This window comes from Fukomys damarensis, unplaced genomic scaffold (assembly GCF_012274545.1).
Source record: "Fukomys damarensis isolate Sample0158 unplaced genomic scaffold, DMR_v1.0_HiC HiC_scaffold_34, whole genome shotgun sequence".
Lineage (NCBI taxonomy): Eukaryota > Metazoa > Chordata > Mammalia > Rodentia > Bathyergidae > Fukomys > Fukomys damarensis.
This window is the reverse complement of record NW_022900946.1, coordinates 4,698,464-4,718,002: the sequence shown is the minus strand read 5'-3', so window position 1 is coordinate 4,718,002 and position 19,539 is coordinate 4,698,464. Positions and strand designations below refer to the sequence as shown.

Here is a 19,539-nt window from a genome sequence, read left to right as displayed (position 1 = left end):
GCGGGAGCACTCACCTGAGGCAGCTCTCACCGCATCACCCTTCTCCAGAGCCCCTCCTTCTGCTCTAAAGTCTCCTAGCTGATAGCTGATTGAAGTCTTTCTAATCTCTCCCCACTTCCCAGATCTCTGGAGCTCTCTGTGGCTTGCAGCCTTGCACAGAAGGGGGCTGGTAGGTGGCTTATAGCTATTTATTGAGTGAAGCCAACAGATAAATTTGCTATGAGTTCTGTCCTTCAGGGAGGGGGGCGAGGATTTAGTCCTAGCTGATTCTTTGATCTCAGCCAATTCCCTCTCCTGCAGGAGGGGTGCGTGCCTTGGGTCTGGGTTGTCTTCTATTTATGCTGGCACCTGATGGATTTTTCATCCCATGCAACCAAAGAAGCTATGAGGTTCACAGAATGAGGCTAGGAAATAGCAGTTGGTGCATCAGGAGAGGCACCCACAGTGTATCCTCATCTCATGTCATTCTGTCACACTCCCAAGCCTGGACCTCCTCAGTGGCCCTGGTTTTCCCTTCCCTGAGTCCCAGAAGCAGATCACAGAGTTGTGTCAAGGAAGCTGAGAACATGTTGCCGAGCACAGCCTCAGTGACTTCCGCTCCCGGGAGGAACGTGCTCAGGACTGTTCTGCATTGTGAGCCAGTGAGTCAGAGTTTATGAGCCAGTTAATGCTCATTGCTCCAGCTGATACTCACAGGAAGCCCAGGAGGTAGGAAAGGTGGCTGAGAGCCTGACTTCACAAACAGGGAAACTGAGATCAGGAAAAGGATGTGAGTTGCTAAGGCCTGTAGGATGGACCTGGGGCTAAGCTAGGACTGGGAAACCGATATGGTTAGAGCTTAATACATAGTCAGTTCTGTTGTTCCAGGAAGGCGAGCCTGTTGCGAAGACTCTTGATTGTAAATGGTAGAAATTCATTTTGAAATAAGCAGGGTTAAGCTGGGCGTGGTGGTGCATGCCTGTTATCCCAGCACTCGGGAGGCTGAAGCAGGAGGATCGCTGTGAGTTCAAGACCAGCCTCGGCTACATAGTGAGTTCCAGGTCAGTCTCAACTACATAGTGAGACCCTGTCTCAAAAAGCCAAAAAAGGGGGGGGCAGGGTTAGACATGAGGGACTATTAGCTTGTAGAACTGGAAAACCAAAGGTTTACTTGTGTTATGGCTTATGTCTTGATGTCCCCCAAAGCTGCATGTGCTCATAGGTGGGCCAGTGAGGACTGGCTGGATCATGGGTGTGTGATACTGTATTAGTCCACCAATCTGTTTAGCATGGTTCTGCATGTGGATGGATGATGGATTTACTGAAGAGGGAAAACCCAATCTGGGTGTGGGTGGCACCAACCAATAGGCTTGCAGCCTGGATGGAATAAAAAGGGGAAGAAGGGAGGCTTCACTGCCTCCTGCCTGCTGCGCCATGGACTGTTTCCCCTTTGCCTTGCCCTTCTGCATGCTGCCTCCCTCTGGAAACTACCGACAGTGGACTGAAACCTCTACAAACTGTGGGCTACGATAAACCTTTCTTCCTTTAATTTGTGGGTATTGAGTATTTTGTCCAAGCAATGAGAAAATAACTAAAACAACTTAATTCAAGTATGGTTGGATCCAGGGGCTCAAATGATGTTCATGGGGAGATGCCCACAAATGATGCTTAAAGAAGAGCCCAGACTTGGAGGAAATAATATTTGCCCCATTCATTTATCCATTCACTCACTGATTTAACAACCTACTATGTGCCAGGCACTAGGAACATACCAGCAAACAAAACACTGTGCTCTTATGGAGTTCAAAGTAGAATAGAATAAACAGGCATAATTAAGCCCATAATTAATTATTTATAATATGTCCCTGAAAGAGAAGCCGAGGGTGCTATGAGAATAATCAGATTGCATCAGCCTGAGGACATATTCACAGCAAGATCTTAAGTACAAGGAAGAATTAATCAAAGGGGGAGGAGGATAGGGAGGGATGCTCAAGGCAAGGAGTGCACAGGCAAAGGCCCTGAGGCAGAAGAGAAAAAGCAAAACCTTTGCGGGGGGGGTTTGGGGAGAAAATCTGGAGATGAAAAAAGACCAGATCTCATTAGACCTCACAATCCACGTTAAGGATTCTTGTCACCTCCCAACAGAAAGCCACTTTGTCTAAAGCTTCCCAGCATATTCACAGAAGAGACATTCAAGAAATACTTATGTAGCCCCTCCTTTATAGCCTGACTTGCAAGATGTTTAAGACACAGTGGGGCTTATGAGGAAGTTAGGAAGTAAAGGAGGCAATAGTGTGACAAGATGATTAGCTCGCTCCAAAGGGAGTGGCAGTACATGCTTGAGAGGCTGGGGCCCAAGCACTCTGGGGAGACAGGCATGGATGCAGAGGCCCAGCGGCTGGGAGGTGTGTGCTCCCCACACATGCAAACGCACACGTGCACAGGGGCCCGTGCTCTGCATTACCTTCTCTGCATTTCCCAGACACATTTGCACCCATGGCTAAGGCCTCCAGGGGTCCCCTCTGCCTTCCTCCTCTTCCTATCACATCACACCCCTCCTTGGGTACAGGCCCCTCCCATCGCTTGGCCAAGATGCTACGGTCTTGGTAGGTGGGGAGAAATGGGTGTGCAGGAGGAGCCCCACCTCCTTTCTTCTGTCCCAAGTCCTGACCCCAGCCAAGACCTGGAGGGCAGCTCAGACCCTGGGGAGCCCCCCAGGACGTCCCTGAAAGACAGAGGGGCCGCTGGACTCCGTACCTGGCAGAGCAGAGTCCCAGTGTGGTGTTTGCTCAGAGCGCTGTGACTATTCCTGGATGTCAGGTGCAGTTAATGGTTGCTATGGCAACCACCCATGCTTAATGAATAGAAGAGAGTAAAAGATGCCGGATAAATGTCAGGGCCCTGGATGGATTTGCTTGCAAGTGAGTCTGTTAGCGCCGGGCAGAGCTGACCAGCAGAGGTCGGAATGAGCAGTTAGTAGCTGGTGCCAGATTCAGGAGCCTGTCTTCTGCTTCTCCATTTAGCAAGGTCCTAAGGACACGAAAGTTCAGAAAGCCAGGCTCTTCATACATAGTTACTCATGGGCTTCAGTTTCGGTTCCACACACGTTTATGGAACTTGCTGGGCAGAAGCAAGCATTAGCCTCTCGGGAATTAAGAGATGCCACTTTTAAAAAAGGGAAACTTCTGGATTGTTTCTTTTAGTGGTGTCAGACTGGGATGTAAAATAAAATTTTGAACTCCAAACCACCTCATGCTATCTTGTCAGTGAGCCTTGTACATTCTCCCAGTGGAGGGCAGCAAACAAATGACAGAGTCTGATACGGAGGCCTAGGCTAAAAGCTGCGCAGTGAACCTCCCTCAGGACTGTCAGGGCATCTCTGTGGCCAGGCGAGGAACTCAGCCAAGAGGAATGCACACCTGTAACCCGGTGCTTTGGGAGGCTGAAGCAGGAGGGTGGCAAATTCAAGACCCACCTGGGAAACTTAGAGACTTAGGGAAACCCTTTATCAAAGGGGCTGTAGTGGTGGCTCAGTGTGAAGGCCCTGATTTGAATCCCCAGTAGTTTGAAAAGAAATAAAATTAAAAATCTGTGCTCGGGAACAATTCAGAGCCTATGACAGCGGAGACCAGGTCTAGGGAACTGGCCAGCACTGTACCCATCCCTGGGGTCAGGGACTCAGACTTTACCCTAGTGGTGACACTTTCTGGCTGGAAGATTTCAAATGAGTCCTCTTAATCTATTTCGTGCTTCTGTAACAGAATACCTGAGACTGGATGATGTAGAAAGAATAGAGATTTATTCCTTACAGTTCCAGAGTCAGGGACTTCCAAGGCCAAGCGGCCCCATCTGGTGAGGGCTTCTGGCTGTGCAATCCCACAGCAGAAGGCAGAAGGTAGGGGAGGACAGAAAGAGAGCGCGAGCACGCTCATCCTTTCATCTGGAGCCCGCTCCCTCATACCTACCCCACTCCCACCGTAGTGGCTGATCCCGCCACAAGGGCACAGCCCCCGATCTGTCACCTCTTAGAGGCCCCACCCCTCACTACTGTCACCTGGGGATGACATTTCCACCACACAGACTCGGGGACACCTGCATCCCCAGCACCAGTCTTGGGATCCCCTTCCCCACACCCTCGCTCCACGCCCACCCTGTGTGTCCCCAGCCACAGGCACTCACAGAGGCCTGGTCCTTCGGCGTGTGGGCACTGCAGAGGCTGAGCACCGCCCCAAAATCAGAGCACAGCTCTCCTCCTGGCTGTGGCGAGCCTCCAAGTTCTGGGTTCTTGGGTTCTCAGGGGCAAATGAGTACATTGTGCAGGGACACAGGAACACATTTCATAAACACACACACACCAGGAGCCCAGGTGACTCACACAGCCAGAGTGGGCCCAATTTTTCCAGTCTCCTATACAGGACAGATGTCACCAGGGACAAGTGCTTAAAAAGAAGGGGCCACTGCCATGGACCTTGCTCTCTTCCAACCTTTGTCTCCAGAGCCCCGGCCGCACCACAGAAACCTCTGCAGTCTGAAAAGGGAATGAGTGCTTCGTCCCTCTGAATGCCCTCTAAGGCAGGATTGAGATTTTAGAGGCCAGGGTGGTGGTGCACACCTGTAACCCCAACACTCTGGGAGCCAAGGCAGGACCTGGATCCCGGGTGTGAGCCCAGCTTGGGCAGTCTAGCAATGTAGCGAAACCTGTATCAACATTTTTTTAAAAAAGAAAAGGATCTGGAGAATGTAGCTCAGTGAAAAGGTTGGGTTCAGTCTTCAGTATTCCCCCATGATGACTTTGGAACTCTAAACAAGAAAGTGACCATAGAGACCATTCCACCCTCATTGATACCCAACATTGAAATAACAATACTGTTATTAAATAAGGCAGATCAGCAAACTTCTGGATTTTTTGTAAATGTCACACATAAGATAAATCCAGGTCTCATTCTCTGCCTCTCTGCACTCCTGCGTGGCTGTCACCCCAGACTCAGGGACTACAACTTGCCCTGCCATGTAGGCTGGGGTGGCTGGGCTCCAGGCTCTGTGCCCCTGGACTGACCAGAGCCTGGGCTGTAGGCCAAATGGGGGCTTCACTTGGACACCAGATCAACCAGCTGGTTAAGTACTAGGGAAAACATTTTACCCCAAGTTTCCCAAGGCCACCCAGTATGTTGATTAAGCAAAGCACTCAACAGCAGTCACAAATAAAAACAGGGCAATTCACCATGTGCAGAGGATGTGCAGCACTGACAGCCCGCCCATCCTCACTCAATTCCCATCCGGGCGTCTTGCAGGACACCTTCAAGATGGGGCACCTGGCTCTGAGCAGATGTGGCTGCTGTTTCATCCCATTGTCAGTCGTTTCTTCGAAAGTTCAAGGTCACCTTCAATGATTCCTCTAAGATGCACTTTCACTTCTGTCCTCTGCAAGTCCCGAGCACCCAAAGCGAACATTAACACTGATCAGATTGCATTTCTCAAAGTCCTCCAAAAGCATGAACCACACTCTTTTCTGTTTCCACCCTGGCCTAGAAAATTCTTGGTGATCTGCATGGCTCCTTCATGGGCCTGGCCTTAACCTGCTTCTACTCTCATTCCCTCTGCTCGTGGCTGTACACTTGTCTGGGTTCTGGAAAACCACTAAGTGTTCTCCTTCCATGAGGCCTTTGCTTTTGTGGCTCCCTTTTTCTGGAAGACTTTTATCTCAAATCTTCCCATAAATGACATTGTGATTTTCATCTTAAATGTCTTCTAATTGCTCGTCTGTTGAACACTTGATCCCAGCTAATGGCACTGTTGGAAGGTGGTAGAGATTTTAGGAGGTGGGGCCTAGTGGGAGGAAGTTAGGTCACTGACAGCATGACCTGGAAGGAGACACTGGCACCCTGGACTCCTCCTATCTCTCTCTCTCTCTTTTTGCTTCCTGGCCACCATGAGGTGAGCAACTTTGCTCTTCCATGTGTACCCGACCATGATGCTTTGCCTCACCACAGGCCAAAAGCAATGGGACCAAGAAACATTGACTGAAACCATGAAACGAAATAAATCTTTTTCTCCTTTTAAGTAGTTTTTCTCAAGTATTTTGTCATAGTGGCAGAAAGCTGACTAACAAAAATGACTTTCTCAGACAGCCCTCCCCTGTCCACTCAAACTCATGTCTGTCCACCACCTACACCACTGGCCACAATCTCTCTCTCTCTCTCTCTCTTTCTCTCTCTCTCTCTCTATCCAGGATTTATTATTTTCCTGGAACTTACCACTCTCTGAAATTATCTTTCCATTTTTACTGCTAGATCCATTTCATTTATTTACTCTGGGTCTTTCTCCATTGGAATATCACAGCCTCGAGATCCAGATCCTAGTCTGATTTGTACACTGATAAATTCCAAGTGCTCAGGACCATGTTTCGTGGAACACAGGGGCCTCTGCAGACAACTGTGAGACAAAAGAATGTGCACCAACAGCACTTCTGTTCCACTCAGGGATGTTTATCTCCCATTAACTTGCTCACTCACTCTTCTGGTTCTTTTATTAGAAGCCATAACTCATAATTGCTATACCCCAACTAACTGCTTCACATTGCTCAGAGAGATCAAGTTCAGCTCAGGGTCCTCATTAGCCATGAATTTATTATCCAGATCCTGCACATGTGAGGTTTCATGAACAAGCAAATAAGCCCTCTCTTGATATGACTGTGGGCATTAAGGACCCGACCACTTCTAAAGCCGGTTTCGAACTGCTCTGCCCCCACCTCCCACCCTCACCGCATGTAACGCTTTGCCGCTCCCAGTGTCTGTCTGGCAGCTTCTCTCTGATTGCGAGCTCTCATCAGCATGTGACAACACAAACCAAACAGAAGGCAAAATGCGATGTGCCAACCATGGGCACACAAGAGCCTGCCGGCGGGACACAAACGAACAATGGAAGGAGAGAAAATTGACATGGATGATGGCATGACAGACACATCCAATGGTTTCAACATCAAAGGATTGGCAGAGCCCTTGGGAAAACTGATGACATGTTCAAAAACAATTTTTTTTGCAAAAATGAACCACTTTGTGATCCTGCTGTGAAAATCAAAATTTGTGATCTTGCCAGGAAAGTGAAGGATTTTACATTAGACCATTGTGTGACTTTATCAGAAAAATGATGCTCTCCGCCCCCACTCCCAGATCAACACGACTTACTTTTATGTTCGCTCTAATGCAGTATAGAGAGAGATCAGGAAAAACAAACATTTTCCTGAGTCCTGACTGCACATTCATGGCAACGTCGGAAGCACAGCGTCAGCTTTCACTGTGTACCCTGAAATAATCGCTCTTACTTATAAGTGTACTCCTCAAGGCCATGGCCACACACTGAGGCTTTTCTTGGGACCTGTGGAAATGCCAAATGCCCCAGATTCATTGGGAATTTCTGGGGAAACAACACAGACCTCTGTAGGTGTCCATCCTCCCATCTTCCTTAAATCCTTAAAGCAATTCCCATGCGTGTCAGGGTTGAGAACTGTTGTTTTCAGATAGTCTTATCTTCAGATAACAGAGATCTACTGTAGCACAAAGACCCCAAACATTCTCACAGTCAAAGCGTTGCTTTTGATTTCTTAACCCAAGCACTCAAGGAGCATAAACAAACCTGATATTTGCTCCTCTTCCCGTGTGTCAAGGCAAATCCATCAAACAAGGATCTAACAAAGGACTTACATCACTGGACCTGACACCCCGGTCTTTGTGGGTTTTAGTTTCACTCTCTGAACTGGACTTTGGAACCTGGAATCTGGTTGTATCAATGAGACTTGGGGTTGAATACTGAGCTCCAGAAACTGGATTGACCTTGTTTCTGGGCTGGATGTGGTTCTAGGCATGGGGAGTGACTCAGTGGGCTGGTTGGGGGTGCATGCTTTCCCTCAGAGTGTAGGGCGGATGTCCAGAGCTTGCTCAGAAGTAGGTGGAGTGAACCTACAGCCATCAAAGCTTGTCCCACTCCCTCCCTGGGGGCTGCTCACTGCCCAGTAGAGATGGATGTGTGCATAGGCCCTTCTGGGAGACCATCACAGCTCTGCTGCTGTCCTTTCCTTCCACTGGAGGAGGCCCATCCTGGGGAACTCTTCCTTCAGGAAAGCTGACCTTGGATGACAGTCTAATTTCCCCAGGCCTCTCTTCTCCAGGTTAAAGATTGCTTGACTTGAAGCCAAAAGCACTAGATGCAAAGCTATTTTCAAAGGATCCGGAAAAACTCCATCTGGCCCTGAGCCAAACACGGCCTCGCAGGTGAGCCAGGTGCCTTCCCTCCAGGGACGGGCGGCTCTTCAGGCTTGCCACTGGCAGTAACCCTGCCTGGGCGTAGGCACCGCACGCACAGGTCTGCACGTGTGTATGTGAGTCCCTGCGAGGGTAGAGGGAGGCCAAAGTCCCTAGCTTCCCACTGGCTTCCTCTCCTTCCAGACACAAGATAGGGAAGGTAGTGACATTATCATCACAGGGGTCCCCTGCTTCCACTCCGCTTGGCACCCAGGCTTGTGTTATGTGGATTTTGAGTCAGGCACAGTGGCACATGCCTGTAATCCTGGCTATCAGAAGGCTCAGGTGGGAGGATTGCAAGGTCAAGGCCAGCCTGGGCGACTTAGCCAGACTTTGCCTGAAAATAAAACTTCAGTCAGACTTCAGCATTATGCCTCATTTTCCCCATCTTTAAATGTACAGTAGTTATCGCGTTCACGTACCCTTCCATAAACTTACCTCATCCGAAGCATTTCTCTAAAGCACTTGACAAATACTGACTCCTCTTCCCCTCATGAAAAAACCCCGAGAGGAGGACACAGCTATTATCCTCATCGCAGATGAGAAAACAAGGGCACACATAAGCGAAGTAATCTGCAGCCAATCTGAGGCAGAGTCGGGATTCAAATCCAGTCATCCGGCCCCCTAATGCACACTTCTCAGGCCACCAGGTGCCTGCTCTGCAGCGCTGTGAGTGACCAAGGAGCCGTCCCCACTGCCCCACGAGTTCATCAAATAAGAAGCAGGTGATAGAATGATTTCTTTGGGAACTCCCACCAATCAGGAGATAATCAACACTCCAAAAGTGAGGCGATCTAGGCGCAGAGCAATGAATAACATGCCGAAAGTGTCTCATTCGGGTGGGGTGCTATAACAAAATGTCACAGACTGGGTGGTTGCTAAGCATTTGGAATTTATCTCTCGCAATTCCAGAAGGAAGAAATCTGAGATCAGGATGCAAGTGTGGCCTGGTTCCGGTGAGAACTTTCAGCTTTGCCTATTGCCCTTTTCTGATTCCATCTTTACATGGGGAGGATCCCTTCCCATAATTAATCCCATTTACGAGGCCTCTATGCTCGGGACCACTGCCTTACAGACTAGGATTTTAGCATGGGTTTAGGGGAGATACAAGCATTCAGTCCATCACATGAAATCACCCAGCCAAACAGACAGAAGCGCTGGGACAGGGCTACCTACTCAAGTCTCCTCCAAAGCTTGGGTTCCTGCAACTTCACTCCCCCGGTACAGGTCAAACAACAGCCTGTGACAACAAGCGGCAGCCTGTATTTCCCCCAGACTGCCATCATCTGACTTAAAACCCACAGCTGAGCAGCCTTAGCCCCGCTTCATGGTTGTGGATGACCACGTCCCAGGATCAGGAAACGCTCAGGGAGGGACTCTAAACCCCTCCCTCCCGCAGCTTGGCAGTATCACTTCCTGGGCACAGTTGACAAGAACGTCCACAATCAGAAAACCCGACGCCTCCATTTTCAGACTCCTTCCCACACTTGGACGCTTGGAAGCAACCCAGGACCTTGTAGATTTTTTAGGTGACCCCAAACCTGGTTGCCCCCAACCTTGAGGAAGAGCCGGGATGGGAGCACACTCAATCCCGTGCGTAGGGGCAGCCAGAGAGCAGCTGATGGACCCAGCCAACTGCCACGTTAGTCCTGTCCCCCATCTCCCTTCGCTCCCTCGGATGGGTGGAGCTCGTTCCCGCCCCGAGCCTGCACGCCTTGCAGTGCCCTCCAGCTCGAGCCCCTTTCCCCGGCTCTCTGTGTAGCCGGCCTCTCCTCTGTTCTCAGGTCTGAGCTCAGATCCCACTCCCTTTCCCTGAAGCCAGAGTTACCCACACCTGCCCCTGTCCCACGCAGACACCATGGCAGCCTCGTCTTGCTTCCCTCAAAGCACGGGCATCTTGTTCATTCATTTCCTGAGCTAGAGTTTCTCTTCTCAGTGAGGCCTGAGGACCAGAGTCTCTGTCTTGGCCACCAGTGAACCCCTAGGACCTAAACCCAATCATCACAGCCCCGTTGTCACCCGTCCCCTCCCTGGGCGCCCCTGTCCCACGCAGACACCATGGCAGCCTCGTCTTGCTTCCCTCAAAGCACGGGCATCTTGTTCATTCATTTCCTGAGCTAGAGTTTCTCTTCTCAGTGAGGCCTGAGGACCAGAGTCTCTGTCTTGGCCACCAGTGAACCCCTAGGACCTAAACCCAATCATCACAGCCCCGTTGTCACCCGTCCCCTCCCTGGGCGCGTACGGGTCCAGGATCTCCAGCGCCTCGAGCTACTTAGAGCTCCCAAGAGAGTTTCTCTGCTGCTCATTCTCTCTCATCACAAGCGATTCCCTCTGCTTGGAGAGACACACCTTTCCTCCTCTGATTAACTTCTAATTAACCTTCAAATCTCAGCTTCGCCGTGATTTCACTCAACATTCAGGTAACAGAAATCATTCTACTGAGTTAGGCGAGAACAGTTGTGTTGGGGGGTGTTGCTCTCACTTTAAATCCTTCCTTGAATTTAAATCCTTCGAATTTTCTAACCACATACATATATCCTTTTAATTTAGCAAGGATTATCTGAATATGGGATAATGGACTGCTTGTTGCTTTCTTTACAATTCCCTGTATTGCAAAAAATAAATGTTATTCTTAAATGCAAGTACTACAATGACTTATTACAGCTTTGTTGTATAACTTAATATACTGTAAGTAACTACCTTCCTGAGCCCTTTCATTCATTCTAATAATTTTTTCTAACAAATTGCTTTCATTTTCCCAAATAGACTAATTCTATCATCCAGGAAAAAAAAAATGGTGCTTTTATTTCACTTTTTCTATTGCTTCGAACTGAATTCTTGTGCTAACTAGACCTTGTAGAGCTCACTATCAGAGGGTTGGTGAGCATTATCTCATTCTTGATTTTAATAGGAAAACTCCAAGGGTTTGACTTTCAAGGAGTGTTAAGGAATACACCTTTCCACCCATGAAGGAAATATTCTTTCATTGCCTAGAGCAGAGGTAACCTATCAGTGTGATCTTCACCCAGGAAAGCCACAGTCACCACAAAGCCAGTCCCTGCTGTCCTACCTCGTACCTCGTACCTCGACAGCTCAGAGGATCTCTGCCAGTTGCATCTCCCATTTCAAAGCTCCTCCCATGAGTTCTTGTGGTTCTTGGTGCTCAGTCCTCACCCCTGCCTGTACTGGGTCCCCCACCCCCTCTCCTTGTAGCCTCTGGAACGGTCCCCAGACTCAATCCCCTGGATCCTTTGCCTGGTTTGTTTCACTGGCTGCTGGTTTCTGCTTCTCTCTGCCCCAGGGCTTCAGCTTACAGCTGTGTCGGAACCGTGTTTTCTTCTGTTTCCTGACAATCCTTGCAGCTTAGATATTCTCGGCAACTCTCGGGGTTCCAGCCTTTGCAGTTTTGGACAAGTCCCACCTCATTCCACTTTCTTAGATTTACTGACTTAGGGAAATACTCTTAAGGAAATGTAAGTGAGAAGAACAGCATGATCCCAAGCTTGTTAAATCATTTTTGTGTGAAAGCATAGGGGGGAAAGCCTGGGAGGAAATATAAAAAAATGCTAATTAGTGGTTATTCTGGGAGCCAACAATATGCTACTGATACGAATGGCCAAGTTCATTTCTTGATGGGTGTGTGACTTGGGGTGCCAGAGCTCCATTTTCAGTGTGTCTTCCTTGAGGGAAACTCGTGATTTCCTTTCTTTTTATGTTGCTTTTTAAAATCTCACCATGTCGCAAGTGTGTCTCTTCTGGTCCCAAAATACCTACCAAAACCAACAGTAGTAATAGCTTTAATTTATTGAGTTCTTACTATGTGCCAGGAGCTGTACTAAGTGCTTCGTGTCATTGCTGATTAAAAGATTTATGTGTAAAGTGCTGAAAACATCGACTGTCACTGTAGCTATGATTAATTCTCTTGACAACTCCAGGAGGTTACTACGATTACCTTCCTCTGGTCGAAGAAGCAGCTGAGGTTGGAAGAGACAATTTGATGTAGGTGACCGAGTCCAGTTTGATCCAAAGCGTCACCCCAAAAACTGGGTTCTTCCCAAATATGTATTAGCTCAAATGTCTACAGGGACAGGCAAATGTCCTAAGGGTCAATGGGGAAGTTGGCTAACTGCGGAACTTGTGCCCATGCCTAAGAGGATCGCTGATGCTCAGCTACAAAGAGTTGCTGTCATGTGGAAACGTGAGACAAGGTTCTTGGAGTTCTAAGAGAAACTGCAAATCAGGGTTTTCACACAATATGCCCTGAATTCTAAATCACAGTGACATATTTAATTTTTTAAATAAAATATGCAATAAAATACGGCAATTAAAGCAAACAAGCAAACAAAACCACAAAGCAAATACAGTTTGCAGAAGCCCACCATTCCGTGCTTTAGAAGCACCAGTCTAGACTGTGTTCTCTACCTCAGGAGGCCCCAAACTCTTTGCTTTCTGCTTACAGAAATCTTTAGACTAGGGTTCCTCACTTTCTTTTTTCCTTAAAAGGCCAGAGAGCAAATATTTCCAGCTTTACTGTCTCCATCATATTCAACTCTGCCACAGCAGCCTAAAAGGTTCCACTGAAACTGTATAAACAAATGGGTATGGTTGTGTTTCAATAAAACTTTATTTACAGAGGCCAGAATCTGAATTTCACAGTTTTTACATTAGATAACATTCTTCTTCTGATTTTTCCCCCAATTGTCTAACTATGAAAACACCATTTTTAGCTTACGGCTTGAACAAAAATAGGTGGTAGGTAACATCAGACCATTAAAAGTCAATGTCCACTTTCAGGAGCTACTGGTGGTTGCTGGTTCTAAGTCTTCATTTTCAGCTGCTTAAAGTCCCCCTGCAAAAGACCATTTCACATGCAGATGCAGCTGTGTGCATAGTTCCTAATTCCCACAAATTCTGCCTAATCTTAGGATGATTTTTGCCTGCTCTTTCCGTCCTGCGAAATATTTCCTGGTGTACATAAAGTAGCTAATAGTGAAGGAATGCCACTACCGACACCCTTGCCCTGCCCATCGTGGAAAAAGTATGGTTGATGGGGAAACCACTAGTCCAGTTCATTGCCATAGCCAATAGCAGGGAGTGGGCCACAGAAGTTGGTGAAGGATTTGCTTACAACTCTAAAGCATTCAAGAGAGCACAGGTCATGACAGTGCTTGGGAGTACTGACCCTGGGGTCGGCCAGACCTACACTTGAGTAAACTATTTCCTAGCTAAGGCATTGGGTAAATCTATTTGGCTAAGCCTCAGTTTTCTCATTTATAAAATAAGCATTGTAACATCAGGTGTTTTGAGAACTAAAGAGGATAAAACATTAACATGCTCAGATGGTATATAATAAATGTGTAATGTGTTACTTATTATGATTTATTATCCAGTCAACTGGAAGGCTTAGCATCAAATAGAAATATGTAATTGAAACTTTGAAATCTGAACAAGAAAAATGAAGGCCTTTTATCAATATGAGGGGAGATGCTTCGAGTTTGTCTTTTAAGAATTTCCTTGAGTCTTCTTGTCTGGATTATTTGTTGGCTTTGGATCTATTCTTTGCCTGTGTACAGAGACTCAGAACCAAAGAAATGTCCTACATATTCCATCACAATTATTGTGAAATGTCCTCGCTTGGAGCCTTTTTATGGTAAGGATTAAACAGATCGTACTTTTATCATTATTAGATAATAACAGTCATAATGATAGTAGATGTAATAATAATAGCTATTCATACAGCAATAGTGAAACCACAGGCTTTGGAGCCTGGACTCAAATATTGATTCTATCACTTAGCAACTGTGACACCTTAATCACTTCTGTGTTTCTTGTTTCCTCACCCAAATGCTGATATCAATAGCACTTTCTCCCTGGGCTGGTGGGTAAGAGTACATGAGATAGGGGATGTAAGGCTTTATCTCTGGGCCTGGACTATTGGAAGCATTTAATAAGTGGCAGTTATTCTTCTGATATGCCTGCAGCTTCTCAGAAATTACCTTAGGTTCACATACAGCCTTTTTGCAATCTTACAATGGCTGCTCTGAAATACAAGCCCAGCTCTGCCTGGGTCTCTACCTCCTCTGCTTCTTACAGCACAACACTGCCCCTCACCCCCACGGACAAGAATGCATAGTTTCACACTGTGTTGTGGCCATTCTGAACACTGTCTCTTATGAGAACTGACAAAGCCATTAACTGCCCCAGAGATTGGTTAATTGTCTAGTTAATAAGCACCCAGGATGATTATCAAACACACAGGATGAGCTAAGTCAAGTTTATGCTGAAGCAAAGAAAGCACTGACAGTTTCTTTGACTGCATCCTCAGCCTGTGTGGCTTCCCAAGGGCTGAGCCACACAGCAAGGGACAGAGGAAAGGGGAGGGGCCTGTGGTCAATACTGAGTGTCCTTGGAGCCAATGGACTATACCAGAATGCCCAGATCTTGTTGGGAATCCTGGTTCTACTACTTCTGGGAGTGATCTGAGGCACAATTCTTAAGCCAAATTTCTTCGTCCACAAAACGGGAATACAAATCAATGCTCTCAAATTCTACCTCCTTTTCGCCTTCACCAGTTGCGGGGAGGGGTGTTTCTTAGGCTATGGGTTAAGAGGTTTCGCTGCATGGTCCTTTGGCCCCCTTTGTTTGGTGCCAGTGTGGAAGCAGAACATCCTGGCAGGCAGAGCACCACAATGGTGGGGCAAAGCTACTCACTTCCTGGAGACTGGGAAACAAAAAGAGAGGGAGGCCCCCGGGCCCCAAAGGCCCCCAGTGACCTAACTACCTTCTGCTAGGCCCCACCTCCTAAAGGTTCCCACCAGCACCATAAGCTGGGGACACACGGGCCCTTGGACGACATTCAAGGTTTAAACTATAGCAGATGCTCTTCTATCTGTGCCTTACCTGAAGATGCTACCAGGCGTACTATTGCACAGCTGCTAATAACCAGGAGGAGGCTCTACACCATGCAGTAGATGCCATGAGTCTTAGGGCCCCAGGACCCTGCCTCCTCCCCTCGGCTCAGCACCATGTTTGTCTCCACAGGAGCTTTCCGAGGTGTGTGCAAGAAAATCGACCACTTCCCTGAAGATGCAGATTATGAACAGGACACGGCCGAGTATCTCCTGCGTAAGTTCCCTGATCCTGGGAGGATGGCGGGGTCCCCTGCCGTCACCCAATTGCCTGTGGGCCCTGGGTTCTTCGTCGTCTGTCCCTGAGGGCACAGAAGCTTCAGCTTGAGTTTACAGAATCTGCTCTTGGTAACGAGTCAAAGAATAGGGTCTGACATCACGGGGGGGGGGCACCAAGCGGTGACTGCCCCGTTTAGGAAACAGCTACCTTTCCGTCTCACACACACCACATATACACTTCCACGACCAAGATTATTCAAGAGCTTCAAACATTCAGAGCATTTCCTTTGGGCACATTTCAAAGGTTAACCTTTTTGTGAAATTAAAAAAAAAAAATCTCTCTACATCAAATAAACTTAGGACATTGAATATTCAAGCAATTTCTGTCAATACACAATGCAAATGATCGCTTTAAAGGTTAGTCCACAAATCCCAGATGGGTACTCTGAACCGCTGGAGGAAAGTGGCCCTGAGTATTGTGGGGGCCTGGGCCAAGAGCACAGGTGCAAATCCAGGGGTCATGCGTGTAATTTTTAGAAACTACAGATGAGTCTCCTCCCACCCTGGCTGGATCCATTAGAAATAAGCCACGTCCACACCCAGGACCCCTGAGCTCACACCTTCTAGAGGGGCCACAAGGGACAGCTCTGCCTCCTGCAAGAGTTGAAGAGAAGGGAAGTTTCCCTCTGACCTCTGAAGTTTCACTGGAATGAACTGACAAAAGACACAATAAATCGGGGGAAAGGAGGAAAAGTATATACGGCTGCTCACACCTACATACTCAGCTGCGGCAGGAGGATCTCAAGCTTGATCCCAGCTTGAGTAACTTAACGAGACCCTGTCTCAAAATAAAAATGAAAAAGAGGGCCAGGAATTTAGCTCAGTGGTTCTGCCACCTGTCCCAAGTTCGATTCCTGGTTTAAAAAAAGGGGGGTGGGGAAGCTGGGGAAGGAGCTCAGAGGAAGAGCATTTCTTGGCTTTACTTGAGTTCCACCCCCAGCACCCCACACGCACACAAATGGCATAAAAATCTATGAACAAGCAAAACAGGAGAATACCACAGCATGTTGGAAAATCACTAGAATATGATTACTCACTAGTCCAATATGATTTAGAAACTTACACTGCCCTCTTCCATAGGGAAGAGAGAGAATGGAGAAGAGTAAATAATTTTTCAGGGAACTCCATAGGCTTGGAGAGCACACAGTGGCCTGGGACAAGGTCAGGCCTGCAGGACAGACAGTGGATCAAAAGGCTTCTCTAGGGGCCCAAAGGGAGGCAGTGGCATGGGACATCTACCCCGCTGTGTGAACAGACTTCAGTCTTTCTTCCTACTAAGCAAGTTTAGTTAATGAAACTCAGGAAAGACCCCAGAGGTCACTGCTTCTTCTCTGGTGGGCTGGGACTTCAGGCAGATAAGGGAACTTTGCAAAACGCTTCTCCTCGCACTTGGGGGCAACCAAGGGGGAGACAAGGTCAGAGGGACCTTGATTCTGAGCCTGCTTTCCAAAGGCCTTTTAACTTCCTTTAGAGAAAATTACTCAGCCTGCAAAAAACAAAACACCACTATATTTTCAGGGTATCATTCCCTGAGCTCCAACATAAACCACAAGGTAGCAAAGATCTGCAGACCAGCAGGGCAGGCCAGCAGCCACAGGGGGTCAGATCCTCAGGGGTCAGAGCCAGCAGCCTCTCTCTCCCAGGGGGTTCTAGTCTGACCATAATGGGTCCCAAAAGGTCACTATCACAGCAGAGCTGGGAGAGGCACCACTGTCTGGGACCCTGGGCTGCCCCTGTCAGGCCACCTTGAGACACATGCACAAATCCTATTCCTTCAGCAAGAGAAGCCCTCCTGCCCTGTGCTCTTGCCCCTCCCCCGGGGCTCCTCCATCCACCTGTCAGGCAATCGACCCCCTGCCCAGCTACATCAGTCACCAGACTTTCAGAAAACTGAAAAACAAGCAGACAAAGCAGTTGTGGCGGCCGGGAAGGAGCCCCGCAGTTAGGTCTGAGCACGTTTTCATGGGCAATAAACAAACACACTGGAGCCATATTACGGCGACCCCAGAACAATGAGCAACAGGAACTCAGCCTTGAGACTATTGCAGCCAAATGAGCCTCCCCACACATCCCTGAACCAGGCGCCCTTTGTGGGCAAGGGATCCGCTATTCCCTCCTGACTCAGAGCACTGTGGCTCCATTCATTCCCAGCTCCTTCTCCTCTCGCAGCAGATCCACCAGCAAATTCCGGTGGCTTTGCCTTCAAAACATCATACACATGTGAAGTTAGGCACAGTGGCCTACTGCTCCAATCCCAGAACTCTGTCCAGGAGACTGGATAGCTTAGTATTGTAAGACCTAAAGTCTCACTTCTACTCCACGGAGCGTGAACAGCCGAAAGGCCTCCACGAGGCTGGGCCCTAACACCCAGCGAGGCTCCGGGAACACGACGGAGAACCGAGAAACCCAGGAAGGAACACACCAGCCTAGATGGTAAAAGACCTTTATTAGTCTGGCCAGACGGCACTCCCGGAGCCAGGTGGCTCAGAGAGGCAACTGCTCAGGGGCTGAGGTACTTTTTATAAGGTTTTTCTAAACAAAGAGTCAGGGAATTCACAGAACAAGACTGCAAACACATTGCTTATCTTATGCAGGAAATGTTCTAGGGTCACCTTTTGTCAAACCATTTGCCCCTGGGCGGGCTGTTAACCAAGGTAGCAATTAGCATATGAAGAAGCACAGTCTGGCCTATTAGCATGGAGTCACTTTAGCCTATTCAAGTCTTACAGTATGACCCATCTTAAAACAAAGGCTTAAAAAAGGGCTGGAGGTACAGCTCAGTGCAAAGGCCTCGGGCTCAGTCCCCAGTACCATATATGCCGAGTCCAACCCCTTAGCACTTCTCTAGGCCAAGCCCCTGGCTCTCTTATGTCACTGGTCACTTGGCCCTGACTTCAGAAGGGCCCCACCCAAGGCTCAGTGCTACCTTGACAATTCTGGAATGAAAGTCCTCATGGTTTAGTTTTGCTCAAGGCCCTGCACCTTGTGTAGTTGGCCATGCCTGTCCTCTCTGTTAGAACAGAAGCCCCCTGAGGACAGGCCCCTGGCCTCTTCTGGACACCACTGAATAAAGAATGCATCCAGCCCATGTATTCTAACCTGACCACACCAGGAAACAAAGTCCCAGCTTAAAATACTTCACCTATGATTATTCAACTTCACAATGGTGCTAAAGAGACACACATCTGTTAAAACTCTGGTTTCAGACCTTGAACTTGGGTCCTCTCCTGAGCTAGCAATCGCTGTATGCTCATCGTGGGTGCACAGGGCAGCTGTGGCTCCCGGTCAGCCACGCGATCACCAGGAGGAGCAACTGAGTCTGTGGTGTGCTATGTTGCTGCAACGCTCAACGTGTTTCTGACCAAAGATACTTTCCGTGTTCCATAGGCTCTCTGGGTCACACCCCACTGTGAGCAGAGGAACATCTACGCTCCTATACCAGTTGAGCAAATATTAGGACCCCCCACTGTGGAACACCCTCCTGGACCCTCAGAGCCTCTCCTTCATCCAGAAAGCACACGTTATCCACAGCCTCCCAGATCCTGCTCTGACTCCTTGGCCACAGCCCGTTTCCAAGTGCTGCGCCTGAGCTCTGTAGTCCTTACAGTCCACAGCTCCCCCAGCACCTCGCACAGCACCTCGGATACTCGATAAATGTCTGTGCAGCAAATAAATCATTTGTTCATCTGTGACTCATGGGTCTTTAGTGGGCTTTGCCAGGCTCTGCATTACTCAAATGGGGGTGTGGGTCCCAGAAGGCTCTGTGTTTAGATGAGGGGCCTGACAGTCTAATAGGAGGGTCCCTATACTCAAGGCGGGCAACAGTTGTCTGTTTGTGTACTGGGGATTAAATCCAGGGCCTCCAGACTAAAGCTGCCTCCCACCCTTCCCAGAGTGCGGGGATAACAGGCACATGCCACCTCTCCTGATTCTGACTACATAATTTGCAGGTCCCAATATAAAATGGAAATCTTGGGCCAGGGATTTAGCTCAGTGGTGCTGCCACCTGCCTCGCAAGCGCAAGGTCCCAAGTTTGATCCCCAGTACCAAAAAAAAAAAAAAAAAAAAAAAAAAAA

The 19,539-nt window shown here is 48.3% G+C and overlaps 1 protein-coding gene across 1 annotated transcript in view; it reads left to right on the top strand.

Annotated features, from left to right (window-relative positions):
* The window catches only part of Cacng3 (calcium voltage-gated channel auxiliary subunit gamma 3), a 77,485-nt gene that overhangs the window by 50,394 nt on the left and 7,552 nt on the right, over positions 1-19,539 (top strand). The window contains exon 2 of the mRNA XM_010623467.3: positions 15,318-15,401. Within this exon, the coding sequence (XP_010621769.1) occupies positions 15,318-15,401 (84 nt within the window). The remainder of the gene's footprint in view (positions 1-15,317; positions 15,402-19,539) is intronic.